Source organism: Anastrepha ludens, chromosome 4 (genome assembly GCF_028408465.1).
Source record: "Anastrepha ludens isolate Willacy chromosome 4, idAnaLude1.1, whole genome shotgun sequence".
NCBI classification, from domain to species: Eukaryota; Metazoa; Arthropoda; class Insecta; order Diptera; family Tephritidae; genus Anastrepha; species Anastrepha ludens.
This window is the reverse complement of record NC_071500.1, coordinates 117,206,210-117,228,107: the sequence shown is the minus strand read 5'-3', so window position 1 is coordinate 117,228,107 and position 21,898 is coordinate 117,206,210. Positions and strand designations below refer to the sequence as shown.

Here is a 21,898-nt window from a genome sequence, read left to right as displayed (position 1 = left end):
GTGACCTATTGAGTTTAATTAACCTTCAAACTAAGCGCCATGATTTAAGGCAGGTTCATTTATTTGTAGATCAACGGCGTAGGGCTAACTGTGCCTTCAATGAACCAATAGATGCTCTCGAATCTGCAACAATTATCCTAATCCAGACTTTAGTAATTTTAAGCAATACATCAAAAAATAATAAATTCGTGGAAATTATACAATTAGTGCCAATGCGCACTTCAGTGAAAAAATTTAAGTTTTTTATAATATAATATACGATTATATGTTTCAACTAGTATATATGTATGCATTTTGTAAAGGGAAGTGATAAAGTACAATATTTATTGTTATTGTTCAGTATTCCACTTTAATAAAACCTAATCATAATATTTACATATATATGTACGTCTACAGTTGGTTCAATCAATTGGTTTGAAAAAAAAGTGACGCATTTAAATTTTTTTAAGACACAAAAACAAAGAATTCGACCAGCCAAAATAATATGATTAAGCTGCATAGATATGCAAATATCTACATCTGACTTCCTCGATAAAGTGTGAAGTGGCGGCATCACTTGATCCGGAATATCCCCAGTCATTCCGATACTTAGAACCGGCATCCACGGGAAAAAGACTTTCGCGCTTCTTCACTGCAGGTAAATACGAAAGTTAATGACCCACCAATACCGACCGTAAACAACCCCAAATTATAGATGTCACCGCCGTCAGTTTGCTCTCTTTCTCAGCGCATACAACCGCAATTGCTACTAAGGTCCTTAAATTGCTAGCCGGCAACACCTGTGCTAGGGACCGGACGGTACTAAATTACGGTGCACCTAGTGATTCGCAGTAGAAAAAAGTCTAAACCTGTCAAAATACTGTTATCAGGACAACTACAGTATACCTACCTCCTGGTGTCTCCCCTGCAACACCTTCACAACGAGGCTTCCACGATCCCAGTCAAAGAACAAAGCAAAATGCTCAGCAAACTAGTGTGATACCGTAGGAATCACCCCTGCAGATATTTTCAAGAGCTTGATCCACCTCTCAGGAGAATCAGGAGACATCACTTCGACTACATCGCCGAGATCAAAGACAAAACACAAGGTAAAAGTCGATGGCACACCAATCCCGACAGTAAACAATGCCAACATTTTAGGTGTGACCTTTGACAGTTTGCTCTCCTTCTCTGCGCATACTCCCGCTATTACCACTTAAGCCAAAATCGCGACAAGGTCCTCAAATCGCTTGCCGGCAGCACTTGGGGCAAAGACAAAGAACTGTTGCTATCGGCATTTAAGGCAATAGGCCGGTTCTAAACTATGCTGCGCCTGTCTGGTCGCCTGGAACCAGTGACACGCAATGGATAAAGCTACAGGCATGCCAAAATACTGCCATTCGGACAGCGACCTGTTGCCCCCTGATGTCCCCCATTCAACAACTTCACAACGAGACACAGATGCTCCCTTTAATGGAGCACAACAAACTGCTCAGCAAGCAGTGCTGCTGCAAGTTTCACCCTTGCAGACACCTGCTTGACTAAATCTACTGGACCAGACAGTGTTTAGACAGTCATTAAACGACATTCACCGGGAGACCGTTACCACCTTCTTAAGCTCCCGTCCACTGAATGCCGTAATCGGAGTCCAACCACCACCTATAGCAGATGAAGAGCTCCAGCTTCCCCGAGAGACACGCGTAACACTGGCACAATTACGTTCTGGATACTGTAGCAGATAAAACTTATCCAGAATTGACCCCGACATACCAAATATATGTCCGGCATGTGAAGGCACCCCGCTCGACACTAACCACCTTTTCACATGCCCTTTAAAACCTACTCACCTTACACCCCTCTCCTTCCGGACCCAACCCGTCGAAACAGCATGTTTGCTGGGCCTACCTTTAAATGAGCCAGACGAAGACGACCGGAGATACACCCTACACTGACGGGGCTTCTATTACTGTTAAAACAACAACAACAATAAAACACAATTGTAAGTACTGATCATGTCAGATCGGACCAGAACAGAACCGAGTGAGTCTTTATATTGTTTTATGAATGGCAGTAAACGTTTTTGCAAACACTCCCTCTTATACATTTTTTGATTTATAATGCTTCGTTTCGCTTTTCATACCACAATGGCAGATTGCTTGTCAAACCAAAACCATTTTTAGGGCACTTGTCAATATTTTGAGCTTAAAGGCACCTGAGGCAGTATAAAACTCGGCTCCTGGATCTATTTGAAGTCTGCTTAGATGCGTGTTTTATCGTCCATAACCATATTTATGAATATCTTAACTGTATAACTTTTGCGGACGTGTTTTATCACTCTTATTTTGTTTATCATTTCGATTGTATCCAACAATCTTACACGATCGTAAACCTTCACTCTAGCATAGTTCTGGATGTATCTTTTCGACATGCGGGCCTGTTCTGCAGAATCTCAAAATGAAAGGTCAGTTTTTTTCGAAATAATGACACCATTATTTGGCTTATGTTTCCGACGCAAATCATTTTTTTCGTCCACTGTCAAGCATTCGATTTACCGACAAGGTTTCATTAAACTTTTTTAACACATAAGTTGCCGTACTTTTCGGCCAATTTAAAGTTTTTGCTGTGGCATTCTGCGACACGTAACTATTTTTAAATTAATTCAAATCATCATTTTCAAATATTCCAAATGTTTACATACATAAGTATGATTTAATAAAAAAGCCAAAATAGAAACGTCAAAAGAAATATACTGTACCTTCTGCTCAAATATGAACGAGACGTTATCAATAAAACGGTCCGCGGATGACATATGGCAAAAATAAATTTTTTGTTTTTTTGGTAGGACTGTTATAAGTTTACATGGCAAATTTCAGCGTGATATGTCACATAGTTTGTTTTCTGTGCTACTGTAAACAAGTCAAGCTCGAGTGTGTTCTTCGAATTTAACGATGGAAATTCACGTTGAACAAAGAATTTGTTTGAAATTTTGTTATTCCAACAAAATTTCGGCTTCAGACGCCTTAAAAATGTTGCAGACAACCTATGGAGACTCTGCTCTATCGCGTGCACGTGTTTTCCAGTGGCACAAATCGTTCAAAGAGGGCCGTACATCGGTTGAAAACTTGCCTCATGAACGTCATCCAGCAACATCAGTAAACGACGAAAACATCGGAAAGGTAAAGGAAATTGTGCTTGAAAATCGCACAAATCGCAAAATCGGTTAACGCTTAATATTATTTAGACGTTTTAAAGCGTTTGCGCGAGAACATTCGTCTTAAAAGGAAGGAATTGTGGGACAACAAGTCATGGTTCTTGCATCACGATAATGCACCAGCTCACACATGACGTCTTGTTCGCGATTATTTGAACAAAAATAATGTTAATATCGTTCCGCAAGCACCGTATTCGCCTGATATGGCTCCATGTGACTTTTTCCTGTTTCCCAAGCTCAAGTTGCTGCTCCGTGGAAAACATTTTGAGACAATTGAAGTCATAAAAGAGAATTCGAAGAACACACTCGAGCTTGACTTGTTTACAGCAGCACAGAAAACAAACTATGTGACATATCAGGCTGAAATTTGCCATGTAAGCTTATAACAGTCCTACCAAAAAACAAAAAATTTATTTTTGCCATATGTCATCCGCGGACCGTTTTATTGATAAGGTCTCGTTCATATTTGAGAAGAAGGTATATATCGAGAAAATGTCAACGCTTGGTTCCACAAAACAAAGCTTCAAAAAAGGGCGACAGTTATTACGGCCCACGCAGTACATGAATGGAATTTTAGTAGCCCAAGCTCCACGTCTGTTAATGCTCCATGTCAAATTGAAGAAATGGTCAATCAAAATTGTTTATAGATCATAGAACATATTTTTTCTAAAACAAAACTAAAACGCAAGTTAATCCATATAATAGATAATTAGAGCACTAAGTAGGTAAAATAATTTGTATCCAAGTAGAAGAATGTAACTTACAATTCACGCAAATTAAAACAATCATCCAATAAAAACAGTTAATTGTGTGTGTTGCTTATTTATTTTAGTTTATTAGATTAAGGTTTATCCCTTTACAAATTCAATTTAGTCCAACTTTTAAAGTTTTCTATTATTTGAAAAAAAATGAGCTAAGTTCTAGAAATTAATACCGAAGTAATTAATTAAGATAACTTTAATTATTAAATGAATAGAATAGGTTATACAATGTGATAATACGTATGTATTTGGGCCACCACTTCATAATACCAAGCCATTCATTAGCCTAAAAATAAAGCAAGGTAATAATAAAAGGCAATAATCAAAGTCATCGTATAGTAATGTATTGCATCCTCAACGGGCGTCTAAATGGTAACTCTAATGAAATCAGAGGAAACAGATGGAATTAAGGTTTACTATAGAAAATATAATTTATTACATTCTAAAAATGCAGGTAAAAGCCAAATCGTTCTTACATACATACATATTTTTCTAGTGATAAATTTTAAATTATTTCAAAAGTTGTCAACTATTTGTATGTATGTAAATGGTTTTCTTCATTACTTACTGAATCCACAATAAAACTACGAATACAAAATTTGCTCTTGCGAGCTGAGTGATAATATTTTAACATATTGTACGCAAAAACAAAACCAACATAACTTCAGTTATAATGATGATGTTTAGTTTTCAATAGAATTAATAAAATTAGCATTACTACGTTTTTCAAACACCCCTTTAGACAAAATAATAAATTAGAAAGCATTTTTGTGAACCAATGTTTAAAGATGTCATCGATTATAATCTGTTTGGTATTTTATCCTTTAGTGGATTGATTTATTTGCAAATATTTTTTTGTTGTTATTTTAGCATATTTTGCATAGCAATTAGTAAAAATTAAAAATAATTAATTTCTTTTGTTATAAATATTGAAATAGTTTTCAATTGAATTTGCGTGTAAATAACAACAGAATCCGCATGGTGTTTTGTTGGTTATTTTATTTCCTGATTCACTTCAGAGATTATGTTGATTTCTTTCATCGCCCTCCATTGCAGACAACTTCCCAATTCTTATTTTTCACTTCCACTTTGATCTCCATGTCCACCCAAACTCCCATAATCGTATGTGTGTGTATGTGTACGGAAAAGCCCCTTGTTGTTGTTTTGTTTTCCAATTTATGGGTCAGGCCGAACTTGCGTACGTCCTATAAACCCCCCACCATAGTAGCACATATTTTTTCTTTACTCTACGTCCATAGTAGCATCATCCATTGGATTATGTCCCGCTTTATCATTTTCTTTTTCAGCATTTTCACCGTTCTGCTCCCCCGAACCCGTCGAATTGGCATCTTTCGCAGGTGCTGGTTTCGAAGCTGGTTTTGGTTTTGGACGATTAATCACCGAATTAACGCAGGAATTCAAAGTCTGTACTTCATGGCGTATATCGGCTACTTTTACGGGGCTGTCATGCATTCGCGGTGTCTGTGTAAATTTGCCCATATGACTGTCCAGCCATTTCTGTGCTTTGTCGACTGCCTCAGAGATATTCAAGAATTCGGCCTCTGTTAGATGATCATACTTAGGGGCGCCTTTTTTGAATTCATTAATAGCACCACGTGCTACTTGGATGGTATGATTCAATTCGTCGAAAGCAGCAGGTGCATTTTCGTAATCGTTGGCGCGTTCTTTAATCGGATCAGTTTTGGCATGGAGTCCCTTCAATTTGTTAACATAAGTTTCGCGATCGCAATCTTCTCCTTCCTCGTACAACCAATTTTCGAGATCATTAAGTTGGGAGCATATTGCTTCACGATCTGCTTCCAAGACATAACGTTCAAGTGGACCACCCTGAAAAAAATCCCAATACAAAAATTACTTACAGGATTTGATAATAGAGTATCAGGTCAGTCCATAAGTTCGTGCGTATTTTACCCCTAATTTCACTTTTGTACGATTTTTGCATACAAAAAATTATTCGCGGAATATAACGGAACTATTTATATTTTCTTTGATATATTGTGCATTCAACAAGTGATTTTAATCGCGGATAGAAGCACGTGTTGTTAAAAAATAAAATGGAATCTTCGAACGCGTATAAGAGGCATATTTTGTAATTTTTTTTATAAAAGTGGTAAAAATGCAACAACTGCTGCTGCAGAAATAAACACTGTTCACGGAGAGGATACCGTGAGTGTAGGGACTGCGCAAAAGTGATTTCCCAAATTCCGAAGTGGTAACTGCGACGTGAAGGAAGCCCCGCGCGCTGGTCGTCCTGAAGTCTTTAACTCCGACGCCTTGCTCGAACTCATGGAAGCTGAGCCAAATTTGACAGTCGATATGATAGCTGAGGTTAAATTCATCGCATGAAACAGTTCACAGGCACATGGTTCAGTTGGGAAAGGTTTCAAAGCTGGGAAAATGGGTTCCGCATAGACTTTCCGTCGCCAACCTTCAACAGAGAGTGGATGTGTGTTCTCAGCTGCTGCAACGGCTTGAAAATGAAAGTTTTTTGAACCGTATCGTTACTGGTGATGAAAAACGGGTCCTTTACAATAATCCTATTCGCAAACCCCAATGGTTATATAAAGATAAAACACCAGAACCCACCCCTAGAGATGGCCTTCACCTCAAGAAGATTCTCCTGCCTATTTGGTGGGATATGGCCGGTATTGTTTATTATGAACTCCTGGAACCAAACGTACTTCTGGGCGATAACTGATGCTTATTATTCCCATCAGCTATCAAACCTGAATGAGGCACTTAACAAAAATCGACCGTCTTTAGTGAATAGACGCAAAGTTTTGTTTCACCATGACAACGCAAGACCTCATACCGGAAGACAAACATTAAGCAAGCTGAACGAGCTCGGATGGGAGCTAATGCCGCATCCACCATACTCTCCAGATATTGCACCTTGTGATTATAACCTTTTCCGTGGACTTCAATCCCATATGAGTAACAAGAACTACTCCTCAAAAGAAGCTATAAAAAAGGATATCGAAGCGTATTTTGGTTCCAAGGACAAAAAAAATCGCGATTAAAATCACTTGTTGAATGCACAATATTTCAAAGAAAATATAAATAGTTCCGTTATATTCCGCGAATAATTTTTTGTATGCAAAAATCGTACAAACCTGAAATTAGGGGTAAAATACGCACGAACTTATGAAGTGACCTGTTATCTTTCCGGCACAATTTAAGGACTTTAGAAACTGTTTTTGGTTTTTGCCCGAACTTCATTTGCAATTATTGTATACACATCTGAACTTCCTCGAAATCTCCTTCTAAGTCATCACTATAAAAATTATGAGTTTTTTTCTAATTTAGTATAGCATTCTGATTTCAGAAATCGCCTAGGTTTTTTGGTTTTTTTTTTAATAAAGCCATTAGATAGATAGATAAAGCCATTAATTTCAGCTTGCTTCCCAGCATTATTGTATGTGTTTTTAAAATTAACTACGGTAGTATTTCTTAAAAGTGAAAGCATTACCACGAGCTAACACAACAATATCGGCGTTCCCACGACAATCGGTTCTACGTTACCGGAACGACCCGGATTCATATCCGGCCAAGGACTGTCACTTCAGCGGCATTCCCCATATATGTATGGGGAATGTTTATACTGCTACAACAACAATATCGAAAATAACTACTTCATATTCATAAATTTTTTGTCGTGTTTAGTATGATGAAAAGTGGTTTGAACCTAAAAGACCTAACTAGTCGATTTAGATACAGTAAATTTGGGCTTACCTGAAGCTTGTTACGCATATCGTACACGTATTCTTCGAGGGCATTTCTAGCGTCAACGCGTTGGGTCTCACGTGCATCGTTTGCAATCATTTTAGCCTCTTGTTGAACCAAGTTTTGCAAGTCAAGCGTTGAGAAACCATGAGTCTTCACTTCCATTGGAAGCTCAATTAATTTAGTGGCCTTCTTTTTCTTCTCAGTACCCTGCAAAAATCAAATTAATATATTTTATTTACTTTTACAGTATTTTAAATAAATTCGCCCTCTATCAAGACAATAATGTGCAGATGAAAGCAAAGGAAGGAAACAGCTCAAACAGCAACAGCCTATATAAACATCGTTATTTCCAAATGAATACGATTTTATGCAAAGTCACAAATAGAGCCCTGCAGCTACTTTTAAAGTGTTATAAACTTATAGAAATTATTCCATGTCATTCGTACAGACGAAATCATTTCACAAATGAGCTAACTGTTGCTAATACATACATGTTTTGAAAATATAAAGAACAGAAATTTGTTCATATAGGTAAGTACAGATAAGTATTTTATTTTATTTAAAATTAGAATTAACATTTATATGTCTATGATAGTTTCTAAAAGAAAATTGTAAGCATTCTTTAAAGATTATTATTAATAAATATCGTACTACGTGGGTGCTGTGGTTGAAAATCATTGACTCCAAATTTAAATCTTAAAATCGTAAAGTCTTCATTCATTTTACTAAAAAACATTAATAACGTCAAATGTAAATTTAATAAAGGTGGAGCACACAGGGCGTAGGCATGGCTTGTGAGCGGTCTTCTTTCTCATTTTGACAAATGTATTGTACAAAAAATTCTTATTATTGTAATCATTGAATAAAAATATCAGGATTTTTCTGAATTTAGATAAAATTTTAATTAAATCAATTCAATCAATAATATCTTATTTTTTTAGGAGACTCATGAGTTTTTATTTCCTTATTTCAGTATTTAATTTTTGTTATTACTAGAAAAAACGTACCGAACTAAACCAGCCCTTGACCCGCTGAGCCCACCCTTGTCCTCCAGGTGATGAGGCTGTTGATGTATTATTATCATCTTCATTATCATAACATGCCTACGCAATTATATAAAACAACATATGAGTCAATTGTAATACTGTTGTAATAACATTACCAACTCAATAGACTTTAGCATAATTATTTCGGGGACCAGACAAAAATTTCTTAAGCGTAAAGGAAGTTAACAGTAAGGAATATGAGAACACTAATAGTATGAGTTTAGTCAGTAAGAAAAAGAGGCGTGTCAAGAAGACAGCTGCCACAGTTTTAAATACATATATGAAGATAAGTGCATACATGATGGGGGAACGCATATGATCGAAACGCATATGTGCAGATATAATCAATACAAACATGCAAGCACTAATAGATATAAATGAACATTAAAAACCTGCAATAGTTTAATTATAAAGAATAGCTGGAAAACAAAAGGGGGGAAATACCAATTTTTGAATGGTTATGTAGTCTATCCACTTAAACAATCTTATACTTTGCATAAATTTATAAGTAGGCCCTACAAAAACAGATGTGATAGCTAGTCAAAGGTTAATTATACAAATGGCCCTTTCTTCGCGACCATATTTCAAAACAGAATAACGAAATATTTAATATATTGCCAAAAAATAATTATATGAACTAAATACATACATATATAACATATTAGGTGAGCAACTAAGTTCTTGCTGTTTGTCAATAGTTGCCGCCAGCAGTGTGTGCTAGTCGATTCTAACATAACCTAAACGTCATAAACCAAGCTTAGACATATGGTAAACAAACAGCTTCGATACATTAGTGATTTTGTTTTGGTATCATAGGTATACTGTTGGTTTTGTGAAAATGTCTGATTTTGTGCCAAATAATCGTCATACACAAAAAAACGGCGGCTGAAGCGCATCGAGAGCTGCAAGAAGTTTATGGAGATACTGCTTTAAGTGAAACGACGTGCCGAGATTGGTTCCGTCGCTTCAAAGACGGCGATTTTAATGTTGACGACCGTCCGCGTGAAGGAAGGCCAAAATCCTTCGAACACGCTGAATTGGAGGCATTGCTCAATGAGGATCCGTGTCAAACGCAAGAAGAGCTTGCCCATCAATTTCCAAGCGATTGCATGCTTTGGGAATGATTCAGAAACAGGGGGCTTGCGTTCCTTATGAGTTAAAACCAAGGGATTTTGTACGTCGTTTTTCGCCTGTGAACAACAACTCCAGCGGCAAAAAAGGAAGGGGTTTCTTCATCGCTTAGTGACGGGTGATGAAAAATGGATTCATTACAGCAATCCAAAGAAAAGAAAGTCATGGGGACTGTCCAGTCATGCTTCCACGTCGTCGCCTCGGCCGATTATTCACGCTACGAAGGTTATGCTATGTATCATCACTGGAGATCGGCATCGACTTTAATTGACGCAATTAATTGAGCCGAGCACTGCGCGAGAAGCGGCCGTAATCGGTTGTGTTTGAGGTGGCCATCAGTAAGGCAAAAGCTTCCAGAGCTATTGGTTCCGACGGTATCAACACTATTATTGCCACAATAGTCGGTTCTACGATACCGGAACGACCCCGACTTATCCATCTATGTGGAGTGTTCTTGCTGTTACAATAACAACAGTATAAACATGTTAGTATTGGAAAGCATGTGCCCAAAGGCGATAGATACAGAAAGATTTTTCTAACATAGTGGTTTTCCACTTAAATATAGGCTCTTTATTTTTGAGTTAATATTTTCCCTTTTTTTACAGATATTAACAGTGCAATTCGAGTCCATTTAAATCGGAAACTAGATTGCAACTAGTACTACTTGCAAACCACTTTGGTACTCAAGCCGCATCAAAATCTGTCTCTAAAGCTAACAAAAATAAATCCGTATGAACCGTCATAATATGACTTGTTTGAGTCGCGATGGAGTGACGATAGGCACAAATATAAGTTATTGAGAGGTTTAAGTCCGAAGAATCAAACTAAAAAGTTCCCAACTATCGAAAAATAGGTGCAGAAACTTGTGAAATGTACTTCCTGGTTATATGGAACAGAGAACAAATTCCACCAAGCAGTGGCCGTAATTGCTGTCCTATTTCATAGATCTGCAAATTATGTTCACTCTTGACGGACGCACACTTTATCAATATTTGGAACAGTCCTCCAAGTGCACTTTTGCCATTCGAAAGAAAACTTGCAAAAACTATTTGCCGTTCACTTTAAATATGCATTTGTTCATATCTAAGAACAATTTTGATACACCACTTGTAGAACCACTATTTTTTATTAGTTGAGCAATCTTGAACTGACTATGAATCTGCCCATGTCGTCAATCTTTTTTCTGCAATTTCTATCTCTTTTCTTATACGTAAACTTAATATGAATAAAATTTTTCACTTTGCCTCAGCAATAAAACTAAGTAAAGATGTGAAGGCATTATACAATATAATAAAATATTTCCCTGTTAAACCATACACTTTGAATATTAGAAGAAATTGTATATACAAATGTAGCTAGAGAACACTATTAAAGTATGATTTTTAGAACGGGATCTGCAAGCTTTGAAAAATAGATACATTGCGAAAAAAACCCCGGAAAATAAGAAATATGTTTTAAATAATGAAAAATAATAAATTTACTTTACATAAGCGAACACAATGCAAAAGTGTAAAAACAAATTGGGTATAAAGGGATGAAGTTTATAAAAGCATATTAGCAAAATATGGACCTACCTCTTGCTGTACATCCATCGGCTCACCGCTATTGCCAGCTTGCTGATGCTGTTGATCACCAGTATTAGCCTTTTCTTCACTACCGGGTGCAGCACCTTGCTCGCCGGCATTGCTCGTGGTATTGGAGGCATCTTCTTCTTTCTTGTCAACAAGAGATGCACTTGAAATCAACACAATACCATGGTGATTGATGCGAACTTTCACTTTAACTTCTTGATGTTCGCCGCGTTCATTTGGTTTAACATCATTTATAAACCATTTGCCTATAACTGGGTCCGGGAACGGTATCGGTTGTGCATATTGCACAGTCATTGCGAATGGTTCTTTTCGATTCAGAGTAAGCAAGCGGCTAAAGGGAGCAGAATGAAAAGCGGGGAATACTTCGATTTCACCGCCAGGTTGGCAACCCTCACCATCCCAACTCACTTTCACGGCATAATTTTGAATATCGGATACACCGAATTCACGTACACGAACAGCTGGCGACATTATTGCACATTGCAGTGCTGCACCGCGCGAAACCGACTCATCCTGATTCAAAGTGGTACTAGCAGGCTTGCCAAAGACCTATTAGTCGAAGCATATTTAAGCATTAAATATTTTCTCAAAATTATTGTATTTTTTTTTTTTAACTATTTTACCTGCTCAATTAGCTGTTTTATCGCCGGAATACGAGTAGAACCACCGACAACTTCCACGGAGTGTATATCATCCAACGATAATTTGGAATCTTGTAATAACTTAATAAATGTCACCTCTACGCGTTTAAATAGATGCGCGCAGAGTTCCTCCATCTGAGTACGTTGCATTGATGAAGAAACATCAACATCATCCATAAAACATTCTATGTTGATGGGCAGCTTAGTACTGTTCGCTGACATTTGCTTTTTTAATTTCTCAATTTCAGTAAGCAAACGTAAATAAGCACGAGGGTTAGTCTTGGCATTCAGTTTATAACGGTCATTAAATTCTTTAGCGAAGTGATCCGCCAAAACACTATCAAAGTCGCGTCCACCAATCTGATCCCAAGCACTTGCAATCATCTTCAATTTACCTTTCGTAAAAGAGCATACACTAACTTGCAAACACGAATTTCCACAATCAACAAACACGACATTACGTGGTTTGCTATCGTCTGGCAAGTCTTGCTTATAAAAACCATATGATAGCGCAGTTGCTGTAGTTTCGTTCATGAGACGCAATACGTTCAGACCTGCAATTTGAGCAGCATCCAATAATGCTTTGCGCTCTGAATTGGTGAAGTATGCTGGACAAGCGATTACACAATCATTAACCTAGAATTCATTTATAAAGACACTAGTTATTCATAATATTTTGGATTGTTAAGGAATTAGAGCAAACCTGTGCTTGCAAAGCAGTTGTCGACGTTTCCTTCAATTTCGTGAAGAGCATTGCTGTCAGTTGTTCGGGAGAAAAGTACTGCTCCTGATCCAAATAGTTAACTTTATAGCCAATGCTGCCATCTGGTCGTTGATCAACTTTCGTTGGAATGCTGCTAAGTTCACGTTGCACGTGTGGATCGTTGAATTTACGTCCCAATAAACGCTTGAAACCACTCACTGTATTTTTCATATTAGTGACCTGTTGATTTTTGGCAGCCACGCCTATGATACGCTTCCTCCCATCAAAAGCCACAAAAGAACTAAAAAACAAAGTAACTTTAAGTAGCAGTTCAATCTTAAGATATGGAAGCAATCAACGCTTTAGCTCAATCTCAACAATTTAATAGATAAACTATCGTCCCTTTCTTGCCATATTAAATTCTCCTCGCCAATGTAGTCGTTGGTTTTATATAATAAATATCCATACATATAAATGGTGGACCCTCTAACGTTTGAAACCTGAGAAACCGATTGTTTTTAATGTATCGATTAAAATATATTGGTATTAAAATACAAAGTTAGGTTAACATCTGCCGATTACGAAATGGTCAATTTACACTTGGTAACGTGGGAAAATATTAAAATTCTACGCGCAATATGATGAAGAACCTTCCGAAAATGCAAAAAAGTTATGTCCTAAATTCGGTAGAGAAGCTCCTTCCGACCTATTTGTGATTAGAATTCAGATTATTATTTGTGGAGTGCCATGAAAGATAAATGTTACGCATATCATTCAGCAACGATTGCCCCTCCCAAGAGGTAAATTGGTGCAGTGATCGATCGAATACAGCTTCATAATTTGGCTTTAGTTAGAGATTTCAGCAAAACCCTAGAATCTATGACACCAACTCGTTCTCTACTGTTCTTGTCAAATTTGTATGGTTATACGAATAAGGTCAAAAGCTAAAACAAAATGAATCATTGAACGCATTGCAATAAACGTTGCCTTAAACGTACCAAGTCATCTTGGCCATTGTATTCGTCAGTCAACTAGAAATATTTTTTTATGTATGAAAGTCAGTTAAAGCATAAGCAAAAAGTTATGGCTATATGCGTGTATGTATAAGCGATACGTGTACGAATAACCGTATCTCACACCAAAAAGCGCATATCAAACATATGCATGTATTTCTTTTGGTCTACGACGGTTCAATCACCGAGGCGACTTGGTTAAAAATATGCCCTTGCTGGAGCCAATTTAACCGTTAAGGGGTTATACGCAGTTATGACTTTCAAAAAAATCGATTTTTTTTTATTGCATTTTTGTAATGTACATATATTCAAAAGTATACGCACGAAATTTGAAGTAGATCTAAGCAATACTTTCGGAGTTATACCTAAATATGTAGAGATGCCTCGGCACGTTTTAAGGTAGGTATTGAAACTTTAAACGTGTTTTTTTCAAGTCGGTGTACACGATATCTCGAAAACGGCTTGTTTGATCGGTCAACCGTTTTAACTCAATCTTTAAAGATACATTTTCTAGTAATTAATCGTTCCTTTTGTAAATCTGATACTTATTTTCCATTTTATAATCAATTTACGGCCAAATTTTAAAGTAAAAATCGAAATCATTTCTTTTAAAAGCTGCCATTTTGTGAAAATTCACTATTTTGGTTAGCCGAACGATTAATTACTAGATAATCTAATATATTAACAAAATTTGTTTGGTTTTTTGATTTCAGATAATCCAATCCTGAGTTACGATGTACACCGTAAATCGTCTTTTTTTAAAGGAGGTTCCAGAAATCGCCTGCAGCGCGTTCTATAATCAACATTTTCATAAATAAAAAATTTTGTTACGTTCTTGAAGGATGCTTTTATAACCGCCAAAAATTTTCAAATTAAAATATTCTGAAGTTTCTTCAGGATAAATCCTTGACAACCCGTCTTTTATTTGCTTCATAACTGCGTATAACCCCTTAATCGAGCTTTGTGTATAGAAATGATACCATTAGTTTTGATAAAAAAACATAACTTTAATTTAATCTTTCAGAAAAATGGAACTTCTTCTAACATTACAATCCTAATTATTCTATTACAGTACTATATATGGACAGTTACTAGCATTTCATAGTCGTGGGGCATTTCGCCTGTAAATTCTATTGAATTCTAGAACTCTAGAGAACCTATGAACTCTAGAATATATCAAAAATAAAACTTGGCTAGAGTTATGAAGTATTTTTAAACCTCGATCTAGGACTAATATATGTTTGTAACTTAAAAAAATTATGATTTAGTTTTTGAAATTCCGTTGGTGCAACATTGTTAAGCCCTGACGCCATTTGTTTTGTATACAGAAAGGAGCAAGTCGAGCGTGGAAACCAATGCGAAAGCTAATACGAATAGCTTTCGTTCCATGGCTCATACGAATATCTCATTCCCATGGCACCCGGTTCTACGTTACCGGAATGACTCGGGTTTTTCCCGACCAAGGGCTGCCGCCCCAGTAAACTAGCCCTGTCTAGTGTACCGTATCCCACCCCCAATCTCTCGTCACAGGAGCAATCCCTTGCAGCACGTTTGCTGAAATACTTCTCTTCAGGGCTGGCGTCGAACCCAACCCTGGACCAGAGGTATTTTACTGCTGCGTCTGCCACAAACGCCTCCACCCGAACTACACCTCGGTTAGGTGCAATAAGTGCAACGGGTGGTGCCATCTTAAGACCTGTTCAGGCCTTAAGACTCATAGGGAGTGGTCCACAAAGTTTGTGGTCACGTGTTGCTCCCGCCGTCAGGCGGCCCCTGCCTCAACGGCGCTACCGTCCTCAGTGCCGGCACTTCAAATTGCCGCCATCAACAATACCTGAACGGTAAGGAGCTCTAAGGCGCAACACAACTCCCCCAATGACCCACAACCCTCCGGCTCCTTTCCCAGTGCGGGGACAAACCAGCAGCTCTTGGTTCCCCGCACAGTCTGCTCCGTGTGTCAGACCAGGGTCCCTCGGAACCTGACAACAGGCCAGTGCAATTCTTGCAATGACTGGTGCCACTTTCGGAGGTGCTCTGGCCTGCACAGCACCCGTGAGTGGACACGTGACTTCGTTGCCCTCTGCTGCAGAGCTCTGCAGCCGCAACCGCCCCCCCGTGGCGCGGCCACCCACCATCATCAGGCCCCAACAACTACAGCGGATTGCACAGCAGGCTCAACGTAGGCAACCACACGCGTCCCCTACCCGCCGAGTTCCTACGACCTTACCAAGAAGCTTCAGGCTTCTTCAATTCAACTGCAACGAACTCACGAGCAAGGTCGACGAGATAGTTGACTTCATGAGCCGACACAGTATCACAATAGCTGAGGTCCAGGAAACCAAGCTGCACGCTAGGTCCTCTCTGATCACCAGGGATGGCTATAACGTGCAGAGACGCGATCGCGAGCGAGGCAATGGTGGTGGCCTATCGTTTATAGTCCACCACACAGTGCAGTATCGTCTCATTGATGGAGGCCGCAGGGACAGCACCTTAGAGTGTCAAGGGATAGCTGTCCGGTTAGGCGATTCCGAGCTCGAAATATATAATATTTACATACCCCCTGTCACCTGCTGCCCGGCAGGATATCACCCTGATATAGGTGCGGTCATCAGAGGAGAAAACCGATTGGTTGTAGGTGACTTCAATGCGCATCACGATATTTGGCATTTAAGCCTGCCAAACGATCGTAGGGGACAGCAATTGGCAGAGCAAAGTCCCGCGTAACCTTGACACAATTACGTTCTGGATATTGTAGCAGGTTTAACTCCTACTTATCCAGAATCGACCCTGACATACTTAACATATGTCCAGCATGTGAAGGCACCCTGCTCGACACTAACCACCTTTTCACATGCCCCATTAAATCCACTCATCTAACACCCCTCTCCATCTGGACCCAACCCGTCGAAACAGCTTGTTTCCTGGGCCTACCGTTAGATGAGCTAGACGAAGACGAACTGGCAGGGCAAAGGTACTGCTACAACAACAACAACAACAACGAATAGGAATATTAGTACAAAAACCAATGAGAATCTAATATAAATACCAATACAAAAAATACTATAAATACGACAAAGATTGCTGGAGCACACGAAAATGTGTATTAGTTTATAGTTTGCTACAAACAATTTGGCGTCATGTCATTCCGAACATACCATTAAACATGAAAATCTCCTATATTGGAGAAATTGTAAAAATTAGAACATATTTCAAATCGCAGCCGTGAGCACACTTACACCACTATTCAAATAGCAACAAGTTATCAAATATGATATTAGGAAGTAAACGATTAATTGAATCGTTGCTGCTAGGTTGCGATGCGATTTGACTGGGTCTAAATGTCAATTTATGCCGACAATCGAGTGACCTCTAGTCAACCATTTTTACAAAAAGCCCTGGTTTGATCAGAGATTCACTTTCGCAGCTCAGCTCATGCAGGTAATTTAAAAGTCATTGACAACGTAACTTAAGAACCATGCGTTGGCAACCATATATGTCTTTTATATTGCAACTGGTGAGTAAGTAAAAAAATAAAGAATTTGGAGTATTCCTACAACGCTTTACTTTAGTTAACACGATTCAATAATATCGAAAGGAAAAAATTGCACTCTAGATCTAGAAAACGTTACCAGGAGAAATAAAGTGCGAAATACTACTAGCCAGATTGATGGGATGATCGGTTTATTGTCATCCCAGGAGAAGTACTGCTAACATCCAGCGATAAATTTGTGTTCACCTGAAAAAGCCCATAACGATTGGCGAAAACAGGGCTTCACGGTGATTGTTAGCAACATCGCAAAGACAACGGCGATTTCAGTTTGAGTTTATAATAATATACGGTTAAGGGAAATTAATTCAATTTCGTTTGCATTGCTTTTCATCTAATATAAAAAATTCATTTAACGCCCCTAGTTTATAAACACTTATAGCCTACTATGTTAACAGATACATACATATGTACAAATTTATATGCAATAACCACAAATTATATATTGAATATAATGAAAAATACCGATTTAGTTCCCTTTTTTATAACAAAATTTGTGTACAACTATTTTGACGAACCTGTATATTCAAACAAACAAAAAACAATTGACCAACGCTCGCCCACCCTTTTTGTAAAGTTGTAAAGGGTAGAAAATGCCACACTTTCGCCTGGTTCCAGTACAAATGTCTGAAGAAAAAGCGATACCCTATGAATGAACTGAGAAAAGAAAACGAAAATTTTATAGCACAGGCAATAGGCCAAATAATGTCTGGCCGCACTAACTTTTCACTAAATTACAAAATTTTAACATCAAATTAATTAAAAACTAAACGGAGAGTGCGTTTTTCAATTTTAGGATGGAGATAAACACCTCTACCTCTCCTTAATATCCTCCTTTTTTCAGAGCGTGCGGCATTATAATAACTATTCCTTTCAACCGACGACCAAAAAACAGGTTACCTTTGGTCGATCCTCAAGTATCATAATGCGGCCCTTTTGCGCAAATTGGATTGCTGTAACGGAACAAGATATTTGGCGTAAGATGCCACCGCTGTGTTGTATTATAAGTTTATGTAATAACGGTATTAACTTATGAAGAACTTTATAAAGTAAAAATAAATATTCGGCATCAATCCCCGACACGCACATTCGACCGTCGACATTGAAAACGCTATGAACTAATGGTGGTAAACTTCTGAGTGCGTTTTTACTTCTTTATAGTCTAGATTGTCAAAATTATTGTTTCTTGATTATGTGCATGTGTATAAAATATATTAAAATATGCATTCATAGTAAAAATGATTACTACGAAATAATCACATATATCGAAGTTTTTATAGATGTAACATTTGGGATATTTGCACACGACCATTAATTCGTTCTTTTATTCTACGCTATTCGCAAAGACAAAAAACAGCGATAAGAAAACCAACCTAACCTCAAATTGAATCAATGGCAATGGCAACATGCATTATTTTTTCCCTCGATAATAACTATGACAAATTTTAAAAAAAGTTAATGAAGTAATACTTACGGTGTTGCACGCAAACTATAGTCATTTGCGAGCGTTTCAATACCACCAGCCTTGGCCGCAGCAACGTAGCAAGACTCATTACCAAAATCAATTCCAATCACAGACATTTTTCCAGTGCCTTAATTTTCACAAATTCCGCAGTTAAATACTTGTTAGTGACTTCTATTCTAGCGTCAGTACCGACGATCAGAGTTTCAACCGATGTTCCAGGTTTTCCTAAAGATTACAGCTAGTAGTTTTCCTTTCCGCAAAATGAGTCACAAATTCTACAATTTTTTGACAATAAAAAAAATCAAATTTCAACACTAGGAAATTTTTGTTCAATTTTTTTACGTTTTCAACATAAATCAAATGTCAGTAGTCATCCAGGAAAATTAGGAAAAGTGATTGAAAATATTTACGATTTTATTTCTTTCCAGAAGTTTCAAGTCAACTTTTGACAAACCTATTTATCATCTACCACCACGCGATTCAATTCACACTAACTAAAATCTCGCCCCAAACCGAACATGTGGATAGAAAAATGTGAAGCTTGCGCCGGACCGATATTCTTCCCCACTCCCCAAATAATTTCTTACCATATGAGACAACTCAAGCTAACTAGTAAATTATTTATTTTGCAATCACTTTTCTGAAATTTTCCTAAATGTTTTTCTATTAAACACATTTCACACTGCGATAAACAATTAATTTTCACAGAGTTTCTTTAATTAAAAATATATAGAAACAAGTTTTATTATTTTACTAGTTTCTTCAACCATGTAATTGGTATGTATCTTCTTTTCACATTTGCTTATTTTAACTTTATATTCTGCAGCTGGCAATTTTTTTTACATTTTCACAATTCTCCCAGCCTAACTAATTTGCCGATGTTCTAATATCGTTATTTGAAATACCTTTTTCATAAAAAAGATTTTCACTTTTTAAAAGTGGATGTGATCAATAGCAAAAAATAAATCTACACAATTATTTCTTCTCTTTAGCGTGTTTTCTTGAGTACTAAATATTACTTTTCACCTTTCATTTCTATTGCTGAATGATTGTGGAAATTTCCCATAGGACATTTTTGTTCTAGAAAGATATAGAAGCACTGCAGATGGAGCTAAGTCAGGGTTGTATTTAAATCGTTATACACCATGGTTAATAACATACAGAGGCTGGGTTGAGTATATTACGGTAACGCAAAGATGATAGATTTACAAGGTTTGGTCAATAAATATGATGAAAAACAAAATATTAATGGGAACTTCGGCTACCATGTCACTGGAGATTCGCAGCCGAATCCTGCACGATCATTTCACATGTATTCACACACTCGTCCAAACAGTCGTTATTCAGATAACAACTAAGCAAACTAACACGAACTTATTGCCAGTCGAATTCTTCACAATCATTTCATATGTATTCACACGCTCATCCAATCAGTTGAAACATCCTCTGTTACGTCAACCCATCAGTTGATTCTGTCAAATTCGCTCAATTCTCTTCACATGTGCTAATGCTTAGTCGAGTCTACTTTATTGGACTTCAAAAAGTTATGGTGAATTTAAAGAATGATAGAATACACGAATGCGAAAGGAAGGGGAATTACTTGTTTGTGAAGAAGAAGCAGAGAACGTTAATGTATAGAGAAGTCGCACGAGCTACGAATAGTGTGAATTGTCAAAAATGAAGTGAAACTGCCAAGACTTCTTCACCTCGCTCAACTCGACAGCGAGGTACTTCTTAACAGAGCTAATTACAGTGAATTATGTACAAGTACATTGGCTCTGCTCAGTTTTTGGTTTCTGTATGAAATTAAATTGACGAATGCTTGTGCATTTCTATGTTCCCTTAGGTTAGGTTAGGTTAGGCTTGGCAGCCGCATCGCTCATAGATGCCGCTTAGACTGGGCTACATTTCCCTCTCCATATTGAACCTTCCTGACCTTTTGACAAAGCGTAAAAGGTTGTAGATACCTAAAGTGTATAGATTATCTATATTCGTTAAGAAGTAGGATTTTAAAAATCGGTTCCTGCTTCTGGCAAGAGCAACAAAGGTGTTGAATTGTGTCCAACTCCTCATTTCTGCAGCTACGACAGAAATCATGCGTGTAAACCCCTAATCTCCTTGCATGATTTCCTATGAGACAATGCCCTGTGAGGGCTCCTACTAAGGTTCTGATTTGAAATCTACTCAGTTTTATGATACTCTTGGACAGACGTAAGTTTAGCCTTGGCCATGTTTGCCTAGCAATTTCACAGGTGTTAGCGCTAATCCATCTTTGAACTGATTAGTGCGTCCTTAATGAGAAGCTTACAAGTTGCGAGAGGTATCTCCATCTCTTGCAAGTTGGTCTGCCCTACAGTTCCCTGGTATACCTCTGTGGCCTGGAACCCAGCATAATATTATTCGATATTGTTTGGCCATCTCATTTAGAGATTGGCGACAACGTAAGACACTTCTTGATGTTGTTTGGAATGCATCCAGGGCTCGCAGGGCAGCTTAGCTGTCCGATGGAATGCAGAAATCCGTTGATGATATTCTGTTTATCTTTAACCATTTTAAGGCTTCATGAATAGCGTTTATTTCCGATTGAAAAACACTACACTGATCCGGTAGTTCAAAGGATTCACTAATAGAAAGCTCTTCGCAAAATAACCCTGATCCTACACCGGTGTCCGTTTTAGAACCGTCCGTGTAGATCTTAAAGGGTGGGTTGGGTGTTGAATCTTCTTCAAGCCATTCCAGTCTAGAAGGGATTTTCATGAGGGAATTCCTTTCGAAGCAAAGAATGGGAGAGTGATAATCACAGTCAATGGGTATATTCGTGTAGGAGTCTAAGATGGTTGAATGTCCATGGGTGACAGTCCTCCATTGTGAGCTCGCTTTCAGCCTTAAAGCGGAGCAGCCCGCTGAGTATTTGCAGAAGAGATCTAGGGGTGGCAGATGTAGCATGATGTCCCAAGCCATGGATGGCGTGGTTTTCATGACGCCACATATTGCTAATTCCGCTGATCTCTGCACCTTGTTCAATAAATTAGAATAGGTTTTTTTCTGCATAGCACACCACC

General features: G+C 37.9%; 1 protein-coding gene across 5 annotated transcripts; it reads right to left on the bottom strand.

Annotated features, from left to right (window-relative positions):
• Nucleotides 1–3,996: 3,996 nt before the first annotated feature.
• Nucleotides 3,997–19,871, bottom strand: LOC128860808 (heat shock 70 kDa protein 4). 5 transcript variants are annotated; one of them, XM_054098561.1, is made up of 8 exons: nucleotides 19,742–19,871; nucleotides 18,846–19,111; nucleotides 12,812–13,112; nucleotides 12,091–12,744; nucleotides 11,450–12,016; nucleotides 8,706–8,801; nucleotides 7,705–7,905; nucleotides 3,997–5,799 (listed from the first exon to the last, which is right to left on the bottom strand). In XM_054098561.1, exons 2-8 carry the CDS (start codon nucleotides 18,950–18,952, stop codon nucleotides 5,194–5,196), a joined length of 2,532 nt encoding a protein of 843 aa, XP_053954536.1. In that variant the 5' UTR covers nucleotides 18,953–19,111; nucleotides 19,742–19,871; the 3' UTR covers nucleotides 3,997–5,193. The 5 variants fall into 5 exon arrangements, with proteins under 5 accessions (XP_053954536.1, XP_053954537.1, XP_053954539.1 ...); XM_054098562.1 differs by lacking the exon at nucleotides 19,742–19,871 and adding an exon at nucleotides 19,247–19,351; XM_054098564.1 differs by lacking the exon at nucleotides 19,742–19,871 and adding an exon at nucleotides 19,291–19,309.
• Nucleotides 19,872–21,898: the final 2,027 nt, after the last annotated feature.